Source organism: Natator depressus, chromosome 6, assembly GCF_965152275.1.
Source record: "Natator depressus isolate rNatDep1 chromosome 6, rNatDep2.hap1, whole genome shotgun sequence".
NCBI classification, from domain to species: Eukaryota; Metazoa; Chordata; order Testudines; family Cheloniidae; genus Natator; species Natator depressus.
In genome coordinates, this window is record NC_134239.1 from 57,734,251 (window position 1) to 57,760,303 (window position 26,053).

The 26,053-nt window shown below is 42.8% G+C and overlaps 1 protein-coding gene across 1 annotated transcript; it reads right to left on the bottom strand.

Moving 5' to 3' along the window:
- Positions 1–1,611: 1,611 nt before the first annotated feature.
- LOC141989749 (astacin-like metalloendopeptidase) lies at positions 1,612–24,392 on the bottom strand. The gene is made up of 12 exons (XM_074956671.1): positions 24,389–24,392; positions 22,378–22,515; positions 20,423–20,540; positions 19,970–20,148; positions 16,277–16,358; positions 13,701–13,828; positions 13,307–13,422; positions 11,972–12,197; positions 9,870–9,988; positions 8,537–8,759; positions 6,652–6,732; positions 1,612–1,670 (listed from the first exon to the last, which is right to left on the bottom strand). The coding sequence occupies exons 1-12, from the start codon at positions 24,390–24,392 to the stop codon at positions 1,612–1,614; spliced, it is 1,473 nt and encodes a 490-aa protein (XP_074812772.1).
- Positions 24,393–26,053: the final 1,661 nt, after the last annotated feature.

Genomic DNA, 26,053 nt, shown 5'->3' on the forward strand with positions numbered 1-26,053 from the left:
GCAGAGACTCTTGTCCTACTCCTTTCTGACTATGGGATTTTAAGGCTGCACATCTCCCTGCCATACACTGTGATATCCCCAGCAAGCCAGTCTGTCTAACGGCCAGCGCCTGTGCGTTGCTGTCTGTCCCCGAGGGCTGTGAGCAGTGCATCGCCAGCAGCTACAAGTTACCACACAGCTCTTTCTAAGCAAGCCCATTTATTCTTACACTAAAAGCATAATAAAAACAACAAACTGATTTAAACACACACTAACCATACCAGGAGTCACCCATCAGTCATATAGGGCCCAAGTAGGCCAAAGTCTTTCCAACCCTTCTGCAAAGGTTGGGAACCCCCTTGGACACAAGACACCTCCTGTCCACTTGCTGGACCAAAAAGAAGACTCTTAGTTTAAATGCAGCCTTTTTATACCAAAAGCCCTTTCTTTGTCTGTTGGTCTCTAGTAAATCCAGTTTGAACTTGTACATGCAAGCCATCCCGGGGGGTGGTACCTCTCTGGAGGTGTTTACAACCTAAGGAATTCACCTTAATCACCCCCTCGCTGTTTTTGGTTCCCGAAGGAGCTGTGGTAAACCTCTCCCCTAGAACTGCATACAATCGCTGGCCCACAGGGATATACAAACTTAATACGATATCGTCTCCACAGATATTGCACGGGGTTGCAATATCTGTCACAGGTGTGTGAGAAGTCCCAATACTGCTACAGCTAGAGAAGATTCTAATATAAAAATGCAAGCTATTACACTCCACAGCAATCAGCGGACAAACGCAGACAAGATTTGTAGACTCCAGGTAAAATAATAGGCCAAGAATGCCCTTAACCAGAAAAATCAAGACAAGATATTGCTTGTGATGCTGCAAGCAAACTTACAATTCATTTTTAGATGAACAGCAGACCAAAAAACCCCATACATGCACGTCCAATCTCAAAAACCCTTTCCTGCTTTCATGTTATCTTGCCCCCATGGTCACCTCACAAGGACGCTGGAGAACATTTAAGATATCATGAGATTTGTGAAGCACATATTATGGAAAACGTTTAGACAGCCACAGGGCACCATAATCTTGAAAAACTGAGAGCCTGACTTTCTGCTGCTTTGCAAAGTCATTTATACCCATGAAAAGTGATTCTGATTTAGGAGCAGTCTACACCCACTTTGCACAAATGTAAATAATAAGACAAGGCCATTTCTGAATGCCAGATCAGGCCTTGAGTGTGCATACTCAAGGCCTGGCTGATCCTGACTGTAATGTTTAATACGAACTCAGTAGTTCGTCAAGAGAGAAGGCTCAGAACTTGTTTATCAACTGTCCAAGCACTCAGCTCAGTCTGAGTCTGCTGAAGCCCGTGGAAACATATAGACCCAGATCATAGGGACTGGCTATGACACTTTGGGGAAGCTGTAGGTACAACTTATGAATTCTGTTTGATATTGGGGGCTTGTGATGGGGTGTATACCCCACACAGGCTCTGAAAAAGTTAACTGGAATTGGAGAGCTCAATTAGGTCACCTGCTTGCACCTGGAGGGTGGGCCAGGCCCAATTTAAGATGAGTCCCAGGTGAGTGGTTACTATAGGGAGAGGAAATCTGGAACAGAAGGCAGGATTTCAGGGAGAGGGGAAAGGATTTTTGTGGTCCTTCTCTTGGCAGTAGTGCATGGAGAAACCTGCAGGGGGGAAGAGGAAGTTGAGAGGGAGAGTTAGCCTTGGAATCCTCTCCTGGGTAGAGAACTCTGGCAAGAGATCAGGAAAGACATAGAGAATCTACCAGTGTGGCACAGACTCTAGAGGTGAGTCCTGATAAAAAAGAGGCAGGACCTGGACCTGCAGGGAGAAAACCCTGGGAGGTAGTCAACTGAGGAATAGAGCCCAGAAGAAATTTAAGAGGGATGAAACCTCCTGCCTAAGAAGGTCATAAGTGGTTTAAATTGGCAAGCACCTGCCCTGAAAGGACGGTCAACCTTGAGAGGCTGTGGAGCTAGGGAAGATGGAGAGCTCATGACACTCTGGGGAAAAAAGGGTGTGTAAAAACTCTTGGGCCTGGAGTCAGAGTGAGGTACCTGGCATAAGGATTTTGAATTATTTGTTGGTGGGTCACTCTCGCAGGGGAGAGCTATAATTGATGTGGCCAGAGGACTATTAGAGGGGCTATTGGCTGGAGGTGCTAGATGAGGAGATCATGCTCCAACCTGCACAGTAGGAAAGGGTAGACCAGTGATGAGACCACTTTTTTACAGAGCTCTTTATATGTATCTACCTCAGACTGCAGATGCCATTTTGAATGTGGGGTTCCCTACCTTCTCTGTTGTCCTGCTACCTCCACAGTGGAGTGGCAGTCCAAAGGCTGGTGGCAAAGGGCTATAGCAATAGAGGGTCATTGACTGAAGTGCTCTCCCACTGAAATAGAATTGCTCCAAACAATAGGCTGGCTCCTCTCCAGGGGGACTGAAAGGTTATAAGAGGGCAAGACCTGATCATCTTAGTGTCTCTGGCTGTTTTCACCAGCTCAGGATGAGGGAAGCTGCTTCAGAAGCCTGAGCAGGTAGGGGAAGATCCTGCCTACCTGAATGCAAATAGTCCCCCAAGGACTCCCCACAGAAAAGTGAGCTAGAGGGAGGGGCAATGTGTTCAGGGTGTCTGTGTACTATGATCTGTAATCTATGTTAAGAGCCATAGAGTTAGAATTCTGTGCAAAATGTCTGTGTGCCTGATGTGTTCATCTTCTCAGATGCCCCTGGAGGAGGCAAACCAGAAGGCTCACACCTCTGGGGCAGAGCTCTAGGAGAGGATATGTCTAAGCTACTCTGGTATCTTGGCAGCAGGAGGGAGCGCTGATCCTGCAGGCCGGATGTGGGGCTCCATTGCTGTGAAGAGGTGACAGACTGAGTTGGTACCAGAGAAGCAAAGGGAGGAAACAGTGCTGTAACCAGCTGAGACCCAAAGAAGATTAAAACACCTGGCTGGATGTCCTCCAAGTAAGCTGGTGAGCCACCAGCAGGGAGAATAGGACCAACTCTCTGACACTGACATGCTGTACCCAGTACAACCCTGGGGGTGGCAGTAAGTCACCTTTCCATTATCCCAAGCCCAGGGCGACTGGGTGGCAGGGTGATCCCCAATACCAGACACAGCAGTCTCAGAGCTGCTGTTACATGGGGCTGCTTGTGACCCCATCTCCTCTTCATGAAATGTGGCTGCTGCCTCAGTTTCCTGGCTTGATTGCTTGGTTTAGCTAGCAGGCTAAACTGACCAACTCCACATCTTAAAGTCCCAAATAATATGAAAATCTGTACAGTCTCCTCTCTGTCACAGCCCTCCCTTAGGGGTCTCTTGAGGGTACATCAATCTTTACCCTTCTCTAGGTGTAGCAGCAACACTCTCTGCTGGTCACTCAGAATTAAAGGGGTACATGTGCTCCAGGTTTGGGACCTTGACATAAATAAAGCTGACACTAGTCCTGACACCTCCCCTGCTTCTCTTTCTAAAGTCTACTTACTTTGCTTTGGCACTGTCCCTTAAAAACCTTCTCAGAGGTTGGCTCACTCACCAAAGAACATAATTCAAATATTATTAGGTTTTTAAAATTATAGATGACTTTCTAACACAAAAGGTGTTGACTCAACATGAGGTATTTCTCTTTTGGACCACTGACTGATAAAGAAAAATTACAGTAATCCCTGGAGAGGTGGATGTTGGTGATTGCTTGCGGACCAGTGATCATGACCCAATTACAGTCAATATGGACAAACAAAAGACAGATCCAACCAGCCCTACACATACACATATGTGCTGCTTCAAAAGGTCTAATTTCCCAAAGCTGAGGGAAATCATGAGTAGAGTTGAGTCAGAGAAAAAATATAGACAGAAAAATGTGAACAAAAATGGCCAAAAAGTCATGATTCCACAATCAAGGAAGAGGGCAACTTTGGCTAAAAACCCATCCTGGTTCAGTGGTAAAGTGAAGGCAGCAATTAGAAATAAAAAAGCAACACCTGACAAGTGTAATAAAGGGGAGACAGAAATTCATGTAAATTAAAAGTAATTAAGTGTAGAAAATTGATAAAAAAGCTAAAAATGTCAGTGGGAAATCCATGGCTAGCAAGCTAAGGACAACAAGGAATCTTTTATGTATAAGAGAAACAAAAGAAATCCTAGCAATTGTATAGGCCTATTACAATATTACCATCTCCATCTCGTTAGTGATGAAGGAAAGGAACAAGAATGCGTAAATATTTCTACTCCGTATTTGGAAATAAGGATAATGTAGTTATATCACATAAGGACAATGAAGTACTTTCCAGTCCATTGGAAACTAAGGAGGATGTTATTCAACATCTACTTGAGATTAAAAAAAAAAAATTAAATCAGCTGATCCGGGTAACTTGATCCCAAGAGCCCTATGAGAGTTGACTGAGATACCTGACTTTGATGATAATTCTAATAAATGAATATTTTGGGGGAGAAAGAGTACCAATGATGTACCAGTACTCAAAAAGAGCAAGTGGGTTCAGCAGGGTAACTATAGGCTGGTTAGCCAAATATCAGTCCTGGACAAAATAATGGAAATGCTGATTTGGGAGTCAGTTGATAAAGAATTGGGTTTAATTATATTTCTATCAACATGGTTTTCTGGAAAAGAGATCTTGTCAAAGAAATGTGACCTTGTTCTTTTGGTAAGATTACGAGTGTGGTTGATAACAGCAGTTGTGCCGATGTAATATACTTAGAATTTTGGAGGGCATTGCACTTAACACTGCATGACATTTTGACTAAAAAATGTGCACTCAACAATATCAATAGCGTACAAGTTAAATGGTTTAAGAATTGGCTAACAGATCTCAAAGTAGCTGTCAATGGGGAATCATCACTGAAGAGGGGTGTTTCTAGTGGAATTCTGCAGGGATTAATAGCAGCCTGATGCCATTCAACATTTCCATCCATGATCTGGAAGTATAAAATAAAATAAATATAAAATTACTGCTGATCACATTCGCAGACAACAAAGACTGGCCGAGTGGTAAATAATGATAGGGACAGGCCAGTCATACAGAGGGATTTAGATCAGTTGGTAAGCTGGGCCCACTTAAACAAAAGCTGTTTTAATACAGACAAATGCAAAGGGCTACATCTAGGAACAAGGGAATGCAGGCAAGAGCTACAGAATGGGGGACTGTATGCTAAAGCAGTGACTCTGAAAAAGGATTTAGCTGTCAGAGTGAACAAGGGACTCACCAGGAGCGCCCAGTGTGGTGCTGTGGCAAAAAGGGCTTAATTTGATCTGTGGGTGTATAAACAGAGGCATAGTGAGTTGCAGTAGGGAAGTGATTTTTTGCTTCTTTATAAGGCGTTGATGAGACTGAACCTGGAGTACTGCATCTAGTTGTGGTCTCAACATTTTAAAAAGGATGTTGAAAAATCAGAGAGAGAGAGAGAGAACAGAAAAGAGCCACCAATGATTTGATGGCTGGAGAAAATGCCTTACAGTGAGAGACCTGAAGAGCTCAATCTGCTTCAATTATCAAAAAGAAAATTGAGGTTTCTTGATTGCAGTATAAGTACCTTCCTGGGAAGAAAATACCAGGTTCTAAAGGGCTCTTTAATTCAGCAGAGAAAGACAGAACCTTAAAGAGCCATCTATAGGCTTCCACAGGCTTCTTCCAGGAGCCAGAGATCAGCTACAGGCTGTAGTTCCTGGGCCATTCCCAGCTCTATTAGGATAATCTTGAGCAAGTCACATCCCTGCTCTGTGCCTCAGTTTCCTTGTCTGTAAAATGGGGGAATAATACTGACCTCTTTTGTAAAGTGCTTGATATCTAGTGATAGGGATTATTATTTTTAAAAAACTGCTTCAGTCATAGATCATCATTATGATAATTTATCTGAGGCCTTTGGGCACTACTGCAATACAATCAGGATTGGGGCTCCGTTGTGCTGGGTGCTATATACATGCATATGAAGACACAGACCCTGCCCTGGAAAGCTTACCATCTGATGCAGGTAGGCTATGTGTATAGATGTTCCAGTACAAAATGAAGCTTGGAAAGCAGCCACAGGGACACTGCCATATAGAAGGTTAATGGCCAGAGGACTGCAAGTTGAAGATAAGGTATGTAGCTGCAGTGGCTTTAACAAGCTGTTAATAGGGACGCAAGTGGGCATGAACAAGGAATGAAGGGCGAGGATGTTGTGAGTAGAGGACACTGCAGTGTTGACTTAAGCCAGACATGCCTACAAAGGACACTCCCAAAAGTTAAGGCAATGAACTAAAGGTGTGAAGCCAATGTACATAAATGAAAGTATGTTGTTGCCCTCCCCCCCTAATGGTTTCACTCAGGAGTAGAATGGCATTAGGATTAAGTGAGACAAAGTGGGTGAGGTAATACCTTTTATTAGACCAACTTCTCCTGCTGAGAGAGACAAGTTTTCAAGCTTACATAGAGCTCTTCTCACAAACAGAAGTTGGTCCAATAAAAGATATTACCTCACCCACCTTGTCACTTTAATATCTTGGGACCAACATGGCTACAACAACACTGCATGCATACAGGATTAAGTTACAGCAGACTAAGGCCACTTTACTCCTGAATGAGACCATAGGGGCAAGAGAGACGACAGATTTGCTTTAATTTATGCCCATTGACTTCATACCTTTAGTTGATTTGGTGTAACTTTCTGGAGTGCCCCCATGTAACCCCATGGCCTGAGTGCTGTAACCCAAAACTGTCTTATCTGAAAAAAAAAAAAAATGGGTTTTGTTGTCATTTGGGGTTTTTTGTGCCTTGGGGTAACTAACATGTGTGGGCAATCCTGAGGTAAAACACAGGCACTTTAGTTTTATTATGAGGTAAACTAGGCAAGATCAGCACTATGCCCCTGTCTGGTGTTGATATCACCTCGTTTACCTCACACACATTAGTTAACCTGAGGTAAAAAAATGCACGTTTTCAGCAGTGAAGACAAAGCCAGAGAGAGACCACAGCATGGGTGAGTAAAGTTAAAATTTTGTTATATTCTCCATCCAAGGTGCACATCCAAAGAGGCAACCATGTGCAATATGGGGAGACTTTACAGCTCCTGGAAAGTCAACTCTTACCAGAGCTGAGAATGTGTGGTATCCACATAGTATTCCCAAGCTCCACTTCTCTGTACCCCATCCCATCATGGTACTACCAGTCTCGCAGTTCAGATTCCTACATCTATATTAGCAAAGAGCATTCATTTTGGTGTTGAAAATGAACCAGTGTCTGAAAAAATATATTGCAGGCAAATGGTAAAGAGCAAGGTGAATCACTGTCCTTCCAGGCACTCTTTTCTTTCTTCCTGGCACTGGCGGAAGAAGATTTTCCTTGAGTTTCCTTCATGACGTCATAACTGCAATTACAGAACATTTGCAACTCTAGCATCCGTCAATGCAAGGGCCATGTATATACAGCATTGAAGTATAGTGTGCTGCTGCTGTACAGTACACTATGGAGATCCACGTTCAAGATCTGGTTCATTTCCTTAATGCTATGCCATCAGATGCTGAGAGCACTGTGGAGACAATGTACTTAGGTCCCTCTCCTCAAAGGTGGTAATGTTCCTAATCCATTGAAATCAATGGGAGTTAGGCAGCTAAATGTGTTTGAGGATCTGAGCTGTAATAGGCTGAAATCAGTGGGCTCCCTCTGACTTCAACAGGTTTTGGACTAGGACTTTAATCATTAGAGATGAGGAGCTTTAAATCACTCTGTGAGGACTCTTCTGGCCTATGCAAAATGGGTTCTGAATGTCCAACACTCACAGAGCAAGGATGTCCAACACTAGGATAGGGAATCTTCTATGCTTCAAGAAGGTGTCAGAGTATACCAAGTGCATCTATCATTTTTAGAAACTATATTAGGGTAAAACTCTAAATGTCTCCTCAAATAAAGTGTGTTTTATACGTATGCAAACAGTCAAAGCTGTGGGACTTTCAAAACTTAAAATCAGCCATAATCTTAATGCTGTAGCCCTTAATCTCACATCCTTCTGCCCCACAATGTTTGTCATCATTCTTTCTTATGTCTCATCTCTAGGGACAGCTTTTCAATAGAGCTTGGTTTCCATTTAGACACCTAAAAGATGGCCATAGTTTCACAAGTTCTCAGCACACAGAAATGCCTACTGAGGCACTTAGGGTCAGATTTTCAATAGAGCTCAGTACCTATCATGCTGAACTCTTAAAAATGTGACCATTTATTTTTTGTGACAAAATGAGAGCTAACCTCTTTTGAATAGATGCCCCAGTGATGGGCAGGTTATAACTACATGTTCGTATCTGAGAGGACTCTTAAACTGTTGGACCCAGATCATCAAAAGTATTTAGTTGGGTGCCTAAATACCTTGAGGACCTGGGCCTAAGATCAAGGACATTGTCCTTTATTTGTGTGTGATTCACAATGCACACTTTTACAGCAGTAAAATAATAACTTAGCCCCAAACAAACTAGTCTCACACTTTTATCAAGATGAACATTCACCAACCCTCCCTAAATTTTTGCAATTAGACTTACCAAAAGTGTAGTTCAGCATGAATCCAGGAAACACCCAAGAAACATCGCTGTGAAATTCTACCAGCACAAAGTTCTCAGAGGAGGTAAAGTCTGCAATCTGCATTGTCCCACAGTATGGGCCCACAGCTGGAGATGTGGGTCGGCTCCCATCATGAATAAGCAAATAGTCGTACTTACATTCATCAATGTCCTCCAGCTCAAAGGAGACCATTTTTAGAGAGATCTATAGAAAATACAACAAGAACACTTTGCTTGTATCCCTTTCCCTTGCCCTTTATCTTGTCTATTTAGATTGTAATTTTGGGGGGGCCTGGACTGTTTGTACAGTGCCCCAGGAGACTGGTCCTGATCTTGGCTGTCCCTTAAGTGTTGCCGGAATGTAAAAAGAAAAGGATTACTTGTGGCACCTTAGAGACTAACCAATTTATAAATTGGTTAGTCTCTAAGGTGCCACAAGTACTCCTTTTCTTTTTGCGAATACAGACTAACACGGCTGCTACTCTGAAACTGGAATGTAAATTATTATTTATTATATTATAAAATTGTTTGAACGCAAAAAACATTTGGTTTGGAGGGTGGATCATTTGGGTAATCTCCTGTCTTGTGGCAGGATTAATTTCACTCTCTTTGGCAGTAAGGCATCAGATACAGTTTTGAATATCTCTCGGAGCAAATATTCAAAATACCAGTGTAGCGTTTCAGCTTCTTGGCTCTCGCCTAGGCTATGTACGAGCTAGGGGTATGATTCCCCTGCTCCCATACACATACTTTCACTTGCTATCAGCGAGTGTGAGTATAAATAGCAGTACCACGGGGGCAGCGGGGGTAGAGGCAAGGCTTAGCTGTTCCGAATATGCACCCCTCCCCACCAAAACCAGTGAGTATGTACTCGGCATGGCTAAGCCAAGCCTCCACCGCGCTATCTGTGCTACTGCAGCTACACTGCTCTTCATGCTCCCACTAGCTCAATGAGAGCTATTGCAAGTGTGTGTGTATGGGAGCAGGAGGAACCACATCGGTAGCTCATAGTGTAGACGTAACCCTAGAGATTATTTTGAGCTAAACCTACCACTTCTGAGACAACATCACCATCAATTCACATTCAAGGCTAAAATGGTTTTCTTTAACTATAACATAAGGCCTATGGCACCTACTGAAGTCTTTATTGTGAGGGCTTAGGATGGATTTACATAGTGCATAGGGGTGAATTTCATTCTTTGAGTAGCTGATGTTGCTTCTTCGGATGTGCTACAACAATTGGTATTCTGTACTGCAAAGAGAAGCAGTCAGACGGCATTGCTGGAGCCAGCAGAATAACCCTTCAACACCTCACCTTGCGATCTGCTGGAGCACTGATGATCCAGAAGCAGTCCTGGTTTTTGGGGTACCTGTTGGGGTAGTCTGGGGAGGTGATCACCCCACTTGTGCCCATCAAAGTGCTTCCACATTTCACTAAGAAGAAAAGAAACCACACAGATAATGTTGAAGAGCTTATTAACAGCTTGTGAGCAGGAAGAAAGAATCCAAAGCGACATCAATATGGGCCTATTCTAGAGCCAAGAGAAAATGTCTCCCACTCAAACAGTTTGTTTCTATGGCCAGCATCTGTGCTTCCATTTGTACTGACAGAGCTTAGAGCATAGTGTTGGTTCTCCTTTGGAGAAGAGGGGGAAACTTCAACTTAATGCTGCATAAAGATGTGAACTTAAATAATTTTAATGTAGAAAAGGGTGGGTTTTCCCCTCACCAACCTCCCCTGGCACATTCCCAAGCCCATCCCCACTTTTTTCCAATTTTAGTTTCTTCAACCAGCAGGGAGCAGAACTGCAAATATGACACATTTCTACTTATAGAGCACCCTCCCCATTCAAGCACTGGCTGAATTCCTGGTGATTCTGAGACCAGGCTTGTGGTAGATAGACAGTAATTTGTTCTAGTAAACTAGTCCCAAAAAATGTGGCTGAAATAGTTTCTTATATATTTGTATAGCCAGTAAAAAGGAAATGAGCTTTCAGGAGCACTTATTTGATATAGAGAGTTAATAATTTTCTACGCAGTGGCGGTGCAGCTCCAACTGAAAGAAAGTAGCTAAAGAGTCAGATCCTGGGTAAAATTGGCTTTTGAAAATTGTACTTAGTGTCATAATTCTACAGCAAGGGGGAGTGACAAAAATAGGAGGGAAGTGGGAGGGAACAAACTGCTGGCTACAGCAGTAATTAAAATAAGATTTTTCCTTTTGTGAAAAGTCAAAACAGTGAGATGTCCTCCATTTTTTCCCCATAAAAACCAAAGTTACATTTTGGAGTTGAAGTAATAATAAACAGTAATGATCTTACTTGTATTGGTGCCTTTCCTTCCATAGCACTTCACTAATGACAGAGAAACTATAGCCACCAAGTAGTTTATTCCCCCACTGCTCCCCCCAAAATACAGTAACCTCTCAAGTAAAGCTCCTAAACACACACACACAAGCTTTGAAATCAGGAAGTGAAAAATTACCAGCGCCAATGGAAAGTACAGGAAAAGTTTAAGTAGGCAGCCTGTAATTACTTCCTCTGAAACTTTCCAAGACACTGGGGTTAGTATCCTGTCTGAGGTAAAGTGCCATGGGACCTTCAATAACCACTAAGTGGCCAGGACCTTGGTTTTACATCTTATTGGAAAGAATTCTCTACACTTCCCTCTGGCATCACACTGTATCATTGGTTCAGCATTGACTAGGGGTCAGATGGCCACCTACTGAATCACCAAAATCACTTTCTGCTGCACCTGGATGTTTCTTGGGGGTTGTCCCCCGTCCAAATGCTAACAGGGCCCTATCCTGCTTAGTTTGTATGGTAAGCCCAGACCCCACAAGGGGGTAAGTCCACAGATAAGATGACTTGCACCAACCTAGAAAATGATAGGCCTGAAACCTGTAGACCCAAGCCATCCCCTTCCCCCCCGCCCAAATTGTTAAAAATACCTTCTTTGGGGCCCCTACTTTCTACCTTGTCATTCATGAGATATAAAATTGCATAGATATCCAGATGGCTACTGGAGTGTTCTGCAGCCACTTTTCACTCTGTGGCTAGCAACTCCTACAGCTCACTTACTTTATTTAAACAAGTAGCTGTAAAGACCTCAACTAGCCCAACAAGGCTTCCTCGGCCTCCAGAAGAATAGTGGGACCTGAGAGCTGTTGGTGTTAGGGCCAGGTAGGGTCCTATTTTTCATTTTTTTTCTTCATTCCCAGCTCCACAAGCTGCTGGTTTGAACAGTTCTTATGGATGGTGGAAGGGAAAACATAGGAAAAAAAGGGTTTACCACCAACAATTCAAGTATAGAAAGACACATTTTGCAAAATTCCACAAAATGTTCAGTTTTGCATATGAATATTTGCTAAGCAAAAATTAGAAATGTCACCACGTTCTGTAAATGAGGCACTGTCCGCACCCTGGCTATAGGAGGCTTGGAAACCTGTTGCTGCAGTAGTCTCATCGCTCACAAACTCCAGAAGCATCACGTTTCTAGAAGCCACCAATGATGGTAAGGACCCCATCCCACACAACTTGTCCAGTAAGACACTGGAATTCCTGCTGCTTCCATCATAAATTCTGATGTAGTCAGAGGTACAGTCTGGGGAAGGCTGAAGATCAAAAGCATCAAACTGAAGGAAAACCTGAAGAGGAACAAGAAAATTAAACACTTCAAATCTGCCCTGACTCCTCCTCTTTTCCATCCTCATTTGACCCTGACCTACATCCCAGATCAGTGTGTGAATTTCAGTGTGAATCTGTTTGTCAAAGAGGATCTTGGCTGAAATCCTGAGCTCCTTATACTGTCCTCCCTTCTCAAGAGAGCTCTCCTCCTTTCCTTTCCCGTCATCAGGAGACTTACCTCCATTTCCCCCCCACACACACACTTCTTACCCTTTCTTTACCACCCTCCTCTCTTCAGTTGTGCTTCTTCCATCTCTCTAGTCCCCCTCACGCACCTACCTTCAGTAATGATGCCACCACAGAGACCCTTCTGCTCCTTGCCTACCTTTCATTTGCTGCCAGCCTGCTCTCCCCAGCTCTTCACCTTGCCAGTGCTGCTTCAGTCCCTACTCTCATGTCCCCAGCCACTTCTCTACGCTACATGCCCATGAAGCTTCCTGTTTTGACAAGAACAGCAGGACCAAGTATAGAAAAAGAGAGAGTGAGGGACTGAACTCGCATGAGAGTCCCATCCAGATTCCACCTCCCAGCAGCCAGAGAGATTCCCCTCTCCCTGCACAGTTCCCCACAGTGGCCACAGAAAAACCCTGGAAAGCAGTAAATCTTCACACCTAGAACCTGATTCAGAGCTCATTTACACTGGTGTAAATCAGAGTAACTCCACTGACATATATGAGAGCAGAATCAGACCCCCAAAGGGTTATGTTATTAACTAGTGCATTGGAAAGTGATATATTATCTCATAGATTTTAAGGTCAGAAGGGACCATTAGATCATCTAGTTTGACCACCAGTATATCAAGGGCCATTAAGGTTCACCCAGTTACTCAGGCACTGAGCCCAATAACTTGTGTTTGTCTAAAGCATGTCTTCCAGAAAGGCATCCTGTCTTGATATAAAAACATCAAGAAATGGTTTCCCTTGTAGTTTGTCCCAATGGTTAATCACCGGCACAGTTAAATAATATTTAATATATACTACTATTAAAATTATGACATACAATAGCAATCTGATAAATAATGCCATGTATTAACACATATTCAAACCTCCTTTTTCCTAACAAAAATCACCTGATGCTGTGGGATGCGAATGAGCCACAGACAGTTGCTGTTGTCTGGATATAAGGATGGGTAATTGACAGATGAGAAGGTGTCATTAGGTTTATGCAGCACATTGCTACAGTAATCTGAAGAACAAAAGAAAACAGCTGTAAAGAAAATGAAAGATGCAGAGAAATCCTCTTCAAGGGAGAATCCAGTCACAGCTATCTCCATCCATTAACGGCTGTCAGATTTATAAAAGAGAAATTAATTGTCATGTTTACAAATGTGTCCATGCTCATCTATTAAAAGCATTAAATAACTGTAAGCAAAATAATGGGGCTAGTAAAATAAGCTTGAAGGAAATTAGCTATCATAAAGGTTCTTAATTAAGATTACAGTACATAATATTTGGAGCACTTACTGCAGCTATAGAGCTTGTTGATTTTAGCCACGTCAAGATTACTCAGTCCCTCTCTCTGTCCAATGGGTACAGAGGGATCAGGAATCGGTACAATAGTTGCTTTCCCAGAGGTGTTAGAGAAGTCAAATCTGCAGAAGCAGGGGAAATCATGTGTCTCAGTCAAATCCCCCTTTAAGTGATGCATTTGGAATATTTTCCACAATAATACAAGTAACATTTGCCTAAGATTCTGAAGAGATTAAATAACTAGGAAAGGGCAAGCAAAAAGCTTTCACAGATATCTCAGGAAGAACACTGAGGCAACAGCTTTGTGTCCAGCAACACTGAAATGAGAAACAAGGGGAGAATGTATTGTTTGGGGGGTGACTCCTTCCAAACCTTTCATTACAGAGTGAACTCTGTGTCCCAGCCAGAATGCTCTGAAGAGCAAGGTTGCTATCTGAGCTCCTGATTCTTTGAATATTTGAAACTGCTACTTGCGGTCTCTTGCCTCCAGCTAGACAAGATTTATTTATCTTAATTACTGGTTTGCTCTGGGAAAATGCTCAGAAATTTGCTGCCCATTAGTGCAAATGTGGGGCAAGGTGGCTGCCACAGGCTTCTGTCTTAAGGGCTAAATTGTAGAATTAAGCCATGAGCCAAGATAATACACAATTTTCACAAAGTACTACACAACATCCTGAGGATAAGAGGAATCCTCCTTGTCTTTCTAAGTACTGTGGCATAAGTGAATTAGTGATCTCATTAATAGCCCAGCCCCGAGAACACTGGACAGACTTGGTAGTGCCAGACCTGGAGTTATGGCATATAAGGCCTCTACTGTAAGGTGTCACAGTTCAGGGCAATAGCACCAGACATTCCAAATTCACAAAAAAACCACAGAAATTGGGCTTGCTTTTGGCTTAATTGGCTTGTGAGTTGCTTGTTGGCTAGTTTTCGGCTTGTAGCTTGTTTGGCTTGTGCTTCTTTTTTTTTTTGATCGGTTCCCGGCAAGGGGGGGCAAGCAGGGGAAAGGGGCAAGCAGAGGAGAGAGTCAGGGGTGCACAGCAGGCCCATCACAGTCCCAGACTGTGCGCCACGGGGATCTAGTCACAACGAGTGTTGGGGTTTTCAGGGATATGCTTGTTTTGGCCTTGTTTTGAAATAGGATTAGCTTGATTTTTGACTTATTGTGAAAGTCAGGGTGCTTATTTACCGAATAAAAGTTGGCAACTGTGACCAGTATCTGTATTCCCCCTCAGTGGTCCACCAAGGGCATCCACTCTTAGGCTTCCTGCTCCACAGCCATTGTCTTCCCTTCTATCTCCCTTCTGACTAGGGTATTTCCAGCCTGCACAATTCCCTGTCCTGTGTATTTCCCAGCACAGACAGGTTGCCTAATGACATCTGCTTGCTTTCTCTTCAGCGGCAGATAAGAGCTAACAATTGCTACAGTTATAAGGAACCACACAGTACTTCCTAGGCAAGCCTGCTTTAATCTTATGGTAAAAAGCACTACAGAAAAAAACATTAAAAACAATAAAAAAAACCTACATGAATATGAATAAGTTTACCAGAGTTCATTCTAATACGGATTCTGGCAGGAGCAGACCTTCTTTCTCTAACGCAGGGGACTCCTTGTGGTTACCAGTTCATCACAGCTTCAGCTCAGAAGAAGCACACAGTTATAGGTGGCCTCAGTAGGCCTCGTCCTTCCAACCCTACCCTTGGGACTGGGGCCCTCTGGGAACCAGAAGTGGTGACTGTTGGTTGGATCATGAAGCAGGCTGAGTCAGTCTAAACCCAGGCTAAAAGTCCTTTCTTTGTCTGTTGGAGGCTGGAGAATCCAGTTTGAACTAGTGTGTATAAATAAACCTCTCCAGGGAGTAGCTTCACAGGTTGGTTTTGGAGGGGAACATTTGCATCCCCTAAACCCCAGCTATTTCCTAAGAAATGCACTTCACGTGCATTGTGCCAAAAAGTCCTTTGAAATTCCACAAAATACCACGATTGTCCATAAAGACTTGCATTTTTACATGAAATTGTCAGTCCGTCACATAAGGTACAAATGCAGTGAGAAGAAATGTTAGTCCACAGTCTCTCTCTTCCAACCCTATCCCTCTTTACCTTTGCCAGGGCTAAATCAGACAGTAGGTATAGATTCTCTTAGTCATGAGTGTTCCTACATTTCTAAGGTTATGTCTACACTTCAGGCTGGAGGTACAAACTCCAGCTTGAGGAGACATATCCCATGTGATCAAGCTAGTGCACTAAAATTAGTGTAGTTGCGGCAGCGGGAGAGCTAGCCACCCAAGTACGTGTCTGGAGTCTCAGACAGGATTGTGCTCAGGGCGGATAGCCACTCTTGTAGCACATGCTGCCACGGCTATACTTCTTTTTTAGTACGCTAGCTCGATCGGAGCTAGCGCAGGTACATCTCCTCAAGCTGGAATTTACACCTTCAGCTCGGAGTATAGACATACCTTAAGTGAATAGCAATAGCCATGCCCTAGAAAGAGTAATTCTGTCTCCTAAATTTGAATAGGAGATTAGAGCCCTGCTTGCATCTATGAAAGGAAACCCAGACTCCAACTTACGTGCCATAGTGCATCACTGAGGAATAGTCGTAGGGAAGGCCCAGGTTATTGGAATTCACTTTCCCAAAGTTCCCCTGTTCCCCTGTAAGGTATGAGAGCAACATTTCAACCACCAAAACAGGATCAAGACCAGAAAAAAAAATATTAAAGTGATACTGCACTTCCCACATAGCTGTTAGAATACTTAAAATATACTTATTCCCATTTGAGATTATCCTGAGCATGGGCCTGACACAAAGCCCACCTAAGCCCATATGAGTCTTTCCATCAGCTTCAGAGGGTTTTGGCTCCTCTCCTAAAAGCCAAGTAAGGACTTCAGAATTTGATCCACATGAACTATGGACCCAATTCCACCCTGTGATGCTCATGCACTTGTCTGTCTGTTGTAGGAGTTTCGAAGGTACGCTTCACTGGCATCTGAACATCAGTGACTTCAACAGGAACTGCACCTGTGCATCCAAGAGCAGAGTTTGTCCCCATACTTGTATCTATGACCTGAGAGGAAAACATGGCTGACTAGCTAGGCTGAGCACTGGGCAGATGTGTGTGGGGATGGCTGAGGTGCCACTCTACAAAACCTTGACCTTCCTCCTTGTGCAGCAGCAATGCACTTGACTATTGCCAAAGGAGCCTTTTAACTGCAGAATAACTGGAGTTGCACCAAAGCATACCTTAAGGGCCAAATGCTGAGATCTTTATTCAGGTTTTGCTCAGTCCTTACTCAGGCAAATTCCCATTGACTTCACTCCCAACCTGCCCATAGTCAGCATAACGGCACAGGATAGGATCCTAGTGTAAATGTTCCTTCTATCTAAGATACTTATTACCCCCCACCTCCCTCGCTCATTACTGTAATATCTGAGACCTTCACAATCTGTAATGTATTTATCCTTACCATAGCCCTGGGAGGTAGGAAAGTGCTCTTATTCCCATTTTACACATGAGGAATTAAGGCATAGAAAGACTAAGTGACTTGACAAGGTCACATAGGAAGTCTGAGGCAGAGCAGGGAGGTCTCCTAAATCCTAGGCTTAGTACCATAACCACTGGGCCATCCTTCCTTTCTCCTTCACCCTTTGACATGAGTATCTCTGTTATTGTTACTAGTGGCTGGCAAACAGGAACCATTTGGACAAGTCCCCTACATTGGATGCTTATCAGAAATTCATCCTAGCTATCTGAGTCTCTTGAGTCTGAGTCTGCAAAGCTGGGCCAAATTGCTTGTAGGAAAAAACAGTCTCCTCATTTAGCACTTTCACTCCTGGTCCAATCCAGGACTATGAAATGCGGGGGTGGGGAAATCCAAAAATTAACAACAGATGAGGGAGAAAAAGGTTTTTCATAGCTCAAAAAACTGATTCGAGGTTTGGGGCAAGGTTCGGGTTGGTTCTTATCAGCATTGATTCCACCAGGCCACTGTATAATTTCATAATAATTTCCATTTACCCTATTTATAGCCAAGAGGAGGGGAGTGAAAAGCTTCTGTAGTTTACTGTGATTTTTTTCCCCCCTCTATGCTGTTCTCTTTTATTAACCAACAGATATGAAAGGGCCTCAGCATCAGTGGTTTATACAGAAATGTCAAAACCATGAAAGCAATAAATCCTTTGCCTTTCTCTAGCATCCTCCCTCCGTGGATCTCAAAACACCTTTACACACATTAATTAATTCTCTTAATCAAGTCCTCTGTGAGTTAAGTTAGTACAATTCCATTTTACAGTTGGGATAACTGAGGCACAGAATAGCTACGGCCAAAATTTTCTCTTAAATTGTAAAGTTTACCACATTCCTTCATATGATATTGACTTCAGAGAGCTGCAGGTGTTCAGCACCTTTTAAAATAAGGACACTTGTTCAGGTGCCTAAATGTGGGTTTCAAAGCCTGACTGCAGGCACCCAAATGTTAATATTTTGGCCTAAGTGACTTGCTCAAGGTCACACAGGCAGTCAGTGGCAGAGCCAGGAATAAAACCCCGATCTTGTCAAGAAAAGATCATCCTTCCTCTCATGATAAACTGCCCTGAGTCGCCCACCAACATTTACAGTGAAAAACTAACACAAAGAAATGGGTAAAACAGATTATTTTTAGTTGACTGATGAGGCAAACAAATGTAAACAAGAACATATAATTTGGGAAGTCTTATGGACCGAGGGAAAAGAGTACCTAGGCGCCAGCTCACTAAAACATTTAAGCATGTGCTTATCCAGGAACGTGCTTAAGTCCATCTGTGTTCAGCAATGCATTTAAGCATGTGATTAAAGTTAAGTACATGCTGAAGTAATTTGCTGAATTGGGGCCCCAGACCCTAAACACTATAAGCAAGAAGAAAGAAGTAAAACAGAAGTTCTGGCCTAAGAAGCAGAAGAGTATCTTGTATTAAAAAAAGACTGAGAAAAATAAGCCAAGTTTCACATATCTAAGTGTACTGCAACAAAACCTCAGGCAATATGTTGTCAAAGCAAAGAAATGGGAAATCTTCCAAGGTGAACTGCGGGGTTAAAAAAAAAAAAAAAAAGAAAGAAAGAAAGAAAGAAAAACAAAAAAAGAGAGCAATACTGAAACCCTGGGGAAAAACAGGAGGTGGGCGAGCTGGGAAATTGCAAAAGATCTCAGGGCATAATCCTGCACTGTTAAAGTCAATGGGAATTCTGCCTTTGACATCCATGGGAAAAGGAGAGGGCCTTCTTCAGAGCTCTTCTTCAGGGAAGGGTATGTGGCTCGAAAGCGTCTCTCTCTCATTGTAAGGAGAGTGATCACTTTAGATAAGCTATTACCAACAGGAGAGTGGGTTTGTGGCGGGGGGGGGGGGGAGAAAACCTGGATTTGTGCTGGAAATGGCCCACCTTGATTATCATACACATTGTAAGGACAGTGATCACTTTACATAAGCTATTACCAGCAGGAGAGTGAGGTGGGGGGAGAGAAAACCTTTTGTAGTGATAATCACCCATTTTTTCATGGTTTGTGTGTATAAAAATGTCTTCTGTATTTTCCACAGTATGCATCCGATGAAGTGAGCTGTAGCTCACGAAAGCTTATGCTCAAATAAATTGGTTAGTCTCTAAGGTGCCACAAGTACTCCTTTTCTTCTCTCTCATCAACAGAAGTTGGTCCAATAAAAGATATTACCTCACCCACCTTGTCTCTCTAATATCCTGGGACGGATATGACTACACCGACACTGCATACTAACGCCTTCTTCATCATTTTCATGATGCAAAGAAGAGTAAAAAAAAGTAATAACTATAAAGACCTGTGAAGCCACCTGCTTTAATCTCTCGCTGTCTCTGGGAAACTCCAGTGCTCACAGAACCCTATGGCATTATATAAATAGCAAATAATTATAATATCTTGAGAGAGACAACCTCTGACATCTAAGCACAAGACAATGCAATTGAAATTTACTCAGAATAATGTGGGAATGGCTGAAAATTCATGGGCCTGTTTTAGGGCCTAGTGGAGCAAATGTGATCATGTCCCACTCACAGGGAAAGGCACATATATTTCAATGTGTCTGAGAAGGAAGAATCAAATAATACATTTGCTGAAGTAATTTGTCACTATTTGGTATTCTGTTCCCCAGTCCCATTCCTTGTTATGTAATGTTTGGTAAACATTTTAAAGATGTAAAGAATTAGAATAAGCACTATTACTATCACCATCAATACCATACACCACTCCCTCGGACATACCTGCCATAATGTATTCCCACATGATCTTAACATAGTTGTCCCGGTCACTCCGGGCCTGTTCATGTAAAAAACCCAGAGCATGGTTCATTTCATGCTGAATTGCTCCTTTACTCATGCAGCCAGTTTTCATCAGGCCCACCTGCTGCATACCTCCAATCTTTCCAAAGTGAGACCAGCAGCTGCAAGGAACGTGCAACCAATAACCAAAGATGTCATGTGCGACAAGCTATAGTCCCATAGCTGAAAAGCAACATCATCAACCAAAACTATAAACAAAAAGAGAAAAATTGTATGAGCTCTGGCAACTCACTCTCTTAATCACAGGCTCCTGGAGTTTGCTACCTGCTGGGACTATTTAAATCCAGGTCAAGCAGGAAAGAAAGAAAGAAAACTGAAGAATATGTTAGGAGATTATCCATGCTTCTAGTCACAATTAGGACTGATGGAACTGACCTCTTCCCAGGTACAACACTTATATAGTTGGTTTCTGTCGTGCGGTTTATAAACTGGACACATGTCAGGGTAGCGAACTCCTGCATGGCTTCAGCAATCCAAGTCCTCTCTGCCACAGCTAGGAAGAAAAGGGGGAATACGTAATAATGGTATTTTGATTATTATGTGGCAGTCCACTCCACTAAATCTCTGCACCTAGTTGTTATTTTCCTATCACAGAAGTCAAATTAGATAAGAGTGTGGAGGGTTAAGGGATCTTCAAAGTGATTAGGGTAGTAATAATAATTATACTTATCCCTTATGTACATTGCCTTGCATGATGGCAACGAAAGATAGGTAGGTCAGTATTATCATCTCCATTAGACAGATGGAGAAACTAAAACAGAAAGGTTAAGGCCAAAACCGTCTGGCTGGGATGTGTAAAGTTAGACAGCTGACTATATTTAGGCACCTAAATAAAAGCAGCTTGTTTATCACAGATACTGAACACCTGCAGCTCACACTGAAGTCACATGAAGCAGCAGGTGTTCAGCACTCCTGAAAATCAGAGCATCTTTATTCAGTGTCTAAATATGCTTTTAAGTGCTTGACTATATTTGAAACTTTTGGCTTAGGTCAGCCCCCTCAATTACAGCCCACTTTTCAAAATTTGTCCCACAACAATGTTGTGCCTCAGTTCCCCAACGGTAACATTACAGTAAATAATCCTTACCTAGCCATAGGGATGTTATAAAACTGAATTAATTACTGGGCACAGTCATGCCTCTGCATCAGTGTACCCTACTGCCCCTTGCCTCAAGAGGGGGTTCTGCAAGTCCAGGGATATGCAAGTAAGAAAAGGATGAGGAATGAGTGGGACCATTGTAGGGATAGGTGGACCCACATTGTCCATCTTCTCCCTCCCCCCAAATGGCACCACAGTGATTTCCAAGAAAAGTTAACCCAGACCCAGGCTGGGTTAAATGTCCATGCCTTTTCCCCTGAAAGTGAGAATAACTCTTTAGGAGGGGTCATAAATTCATAGATTCATAGACCTCACTAAGGTCAGAAGGGACCATTATGATCATCTAGTCTGACCTCCTGCACAACGCAGGCCACAGAATCTCACCCACCCACTCCTGCAATAAACCTCTCATCTATGTCTGAGCTATTGAAGTCCTCAAATCATGGTTAGAGCCTTCAAGGAGCAGAGAATCCTCCAGGAAGTGACCCGTGCCCCATGCTACAGAGGAAGGCGAAAAACCTCTAGGGCCTCTTCCAATCTGCCCTGGAGGAAAATTCCTTCCCTACCCCAAAGTGCTGCTCCAAAAGAATCAAGGGGTGTAAGGGGCACAGAGCTCATACAAAGACAGAGCTTCTATAAAGATCTTCCAGGTTAAGGCACCTGTTCTGCAGCCTGTTCCACAAATCCACTGACTGACCCCCTGATCCACTGACCCCAGCAAAACAATTAGGAAGAAATCTCTCCAGGGAAATTTGCTTTGTCTTCTCCTCTTCTGCACCATTTCCCATGGGAGGGGACAATCAGGCCTTACTGTTGGTATGGCTCTTTTTGAGATCCTTCCATGAAAACTGGTATGTGAGGACAAAATATTTATTACTAAAAGTAATAATATATGAATACAAATATATTCACTGAAGTAACAGATTAGACACATTATTTGGTCCATAGCTGTTAAATGTCAGTAAATATAGACTAGTATGTATGAATCCTTCGGTATTTATGTAACTAAATACTGTCAATTGACCACACCTTTAAATATCCATTTTACTAAATTATATACTATTTTAGCCAAACTGTCCTAGGAACAGCTGATGGGACGGATAATAGTCATAAAGGCTGCCTTGGGTTAAAATCACTTTTGACACATGGTACAGAGATACTGTAAAATAATCCTCATAATTTGGTGTTAAAATCCATGCTAATTTCACAGGTACATTTACAAGTGACTTACAAAACTCTGTAGAAACATTAACTGGGACGCTGACTAGCCCATCACGGGACTTGGGCCAGAAGCAGCTGCTGTCACAGTTTATGGCACTGCGTTTCCTTCTCAAGACAATGTCACCTTCATGCAGAATTGTATCACTCTCTAGGCAGATAAAGAGAATAGAGAACATACTAGACATGGGAGAGAAGGTGATTTTTCAAAGGCACAAATGGGAATTTGGCAGCCAACTCCCAATGACTTTCAGAGTGTGTTAGGCACCTAACTGCCCTTTGTGTCTTAGAAAATATCCCCTGAGTGAGAGGTTATTCCTAATAATCTACAAAAGGATTAGTAAATGTGTTTGTGTGGAAAATAGGCAGCAGGTTTAAAACAAACAAAAGGAAGTATTTTTTCACACAACGCACAATCAACCTGTGGAACTTCTTGCCAGAGGATGTTGTGAGGGCCAAGACTATAACAGGGTTAAAAAAAGAACTAGATAGGTTCATGGAGGATAGGTCCATCAGTGGCTATTGGCCAGGGTGGACAGGGATGGTGTCCCTAGCCGCTGTTTGCCAAAAGCTGGGAATGGACAACAGGGGATGGATCACTTGATGATTACCTGTTCTCTTCATTCCCTCTGAAGCACTTGGCATTGGCCACTGTCGGAAGACAGCATACTGGGCTAGATGGATCTTTGGTCTGACCCAGTATGGCCGTTCTTAATATAAAACATGATGTGCTGGGACATGTCAGGCCTTCCTGACTTCCAGGGAAGAAAATATGATCACTTATAGGCCACTGCACTCTTTTAATCATGTGAATGACAGCGTATACATTTGCTAAAGGAGCTTTGGGATCCTTCAGAATGGAAGGAGCTTTAGAAATGTAAGGCACTGCTCTCCTTCATTGGGACTTGCAGAGTGAAAGAAGTCTTAACTGGCATCCAGAAAGATCTGCTAAACTGTCCAAGAGACACTACTGTCTCTAAGGGGATTATTCAGTGTGTGCCCCAATTAGTCTCCAGGTTAACTTGTGAAGTATCGCATGACATCATAATATGCCCCCCAGTTCTGACTTTCAAATCTCCACTGCTATTCCTAACCTGTGTTTCTCATGGAGAATAACTATTGATTAATGCACCAAATACATGTGTAATTTTGTGCGTGCGGACAAAGAAGTGACGATGTCACACAGGAAAGAAGTGAAAGATAAAAAAGGACAGCACAGGTGAATGAGTGACCCCCAAGTGTGGAGAGTGGCTGGAGGAGAAGGTAGACACAAAAGACTAAATTCAGCTTTGGCATAAGCAGACACATCTACCACTGATATTGAAGGGAGCTGAGTTTGCTGACATCAAGACTGAATCTGGCCCAGTGTCAGACAGCCAGGATCGGGATCACTGATATAAAAATGGTGAAGAGATTCTGCTCTCTTCTTATACTGGTCGTATTCATTGGCAAAATAGCACCCCTTGAGGTAATGATTGTTACCCTGTATGATTTCCTTATCATACCAACATAAATCATACAGTAAATGTGCGTTTCAAAGAGACAATTGGATTTGTTTTCCAGGGCCCACCCTGGAAAGGTACTGACATAGGGATTATTTTTGAAGTGATAAAAAAAAAAAATGGCCAAAATTTTCAAGCCCGAGTCCCTAAAATTGCACTGAAATTATAGTAGTAGCCTAACCTGCAGAGGTCCTGAGCAACTCCAGCTCCCATTGAAGTCAACGGGATCTGCAGGTGTGATTCATCACCTTGGAAAATCTCCATAACCACTTATATTTAGGAACCTAAATATGGATTTAGAAGGCATCCAGGTCTGAAAATTTCAGCCTATGTGCCCTATTCTCCTCCCAGTTGCAGCACTATAAATCAGAGGTAGCTCTTTTGAAGTGATAGGAGTTATGCTAGTATAAGCCTTGTGTAACAGTGTGGAAAATCAGGCCTGATGTACTTGAAAGTATGGAATGAAAAGTTCTTATCCGTAAGAACCCCGAGTATCTATAGAATAGTTAAAATCAAACTCACCCATGTCCTTATTTCTTGTGGCTACCTGCAAAAGGAAAGGAAATCTTTTAGTATGCACACATGTCATCAAAATAAAACTGTCATTAGGTAGAATCACAACAAACTCTGTGCTATGCTGAAATATTATAACTTATTTTCAGACAGACAGTTCAATCAGCAGAGATGCAAAATCTAAACTGTCATGGCAGCATGAACACACCTGGACAGGTTTACCTAGTGCAAAGCTATAGAAAAATGCTAAAAGGGCTGACAGTGGAATAAGATTCATCCTCAAATTTCTGAGCAAGTCCTCTGTGTTCTGGAACTCCGTTCTCCAAAGCCCCAGCTAGTTTACTTGATGTTTTTATAAGATGTTTTTATAAGAAAGCTGCTGCTTTTAATAAGTGGACCAAACTTAGATAATATGATGTATTTTCACAGAATAAACAAGCTGCAGGAATTCCCAGCAGAGTTGCAAGCTTCCATTTCATACTTATTTTCATACTTATCTTTAGAAAATAGAGGAAGTGCAGCAATATGAAAGAAAAGCAAATAATCTTTAGATGACTCAAGTTTAACTCTGTAAGGATCCCATGAGCTGCCACAGCATTCCCTCACCCCCCAGTGCAGGGTCTGGGAATCTGAGAAGTGAGGGGCAGGGAGTGGGTGGGTTTGCCTTAGGAGAGATGGGCATTTCTCCCTCCCCCATGAAAACACAATAGGAGCCATGCTGTCAGGGAGTTCGGACAGAACCACAGGGAGTCCAGAGCCTCTGCACAAATAGCCCAATACCCCAGAAGATCCTCAAGATCGTCTAGTTTTGTGGGCCAGACCCCTGGTTTCTTCTGCATGGGGGCAATCTCCACCTCTGACTGTCCTTCAGAGAAAAATTGGAGAATTTCATATTGTTTCCTTTCCCGTTGGCAGGTTATTTCCAGGTAGGGGAATGATCTGGCTCTGCCAGGCAAACTCCCATTGCAGTGAGAACAAATCCAATTACTTTTCTATTTGTGAATTTGCAGGAGCTGTTTGACATCATGCTTTTAAACTTACTAAAACCTCATTAACCCTATTCCCATATTCCTGTGATGTTTAGGGTTACCTATGCTGTGGCATTTTCCATACAGCACATAATACAACACTGAGGGGCAGACACAAAGAAGCCATAGCAGTAGACAGCTACATGGATGGAAGAGCTCCTCAGTTTGCTACTATAGTAGTTGGTGAGCCTCCCAAGAGGCTGAAAAGCCCAGGGCCACCCTCCACGCTAGCTGCTGCAGATCAGACTCAGAAACCACATTTCCGCAGCTGCACATCACAAAATGACTGGGGGAGCCAGAAGCAAAAATTATTAAATGCCCAAAACATATGAAACAAAAGACCAGACCACCATGTAGAGTGTGAATATGAGTCACCCATCTGAGTACTTGTGGCACCTTAGAGACTAACAAGTCCTCCTTTTCTTTTTGCGAATACAGACTAACACGGCTGCTACTCTGAAACCACTCATCTGAGTGAGTGTTCATCACTCATCTGAAAGGGACATTTGAAGTTCTGCCATGGAGTTTTCCATCATCATTCTGTGGAATGCAATACATAAACCTTTATTGACTCCAGTTGCAGACCATGGGTCAGATTCACCCCTGAAGTCAAGGGAGTTACATCATGAGTTAACTCAATTTGTTG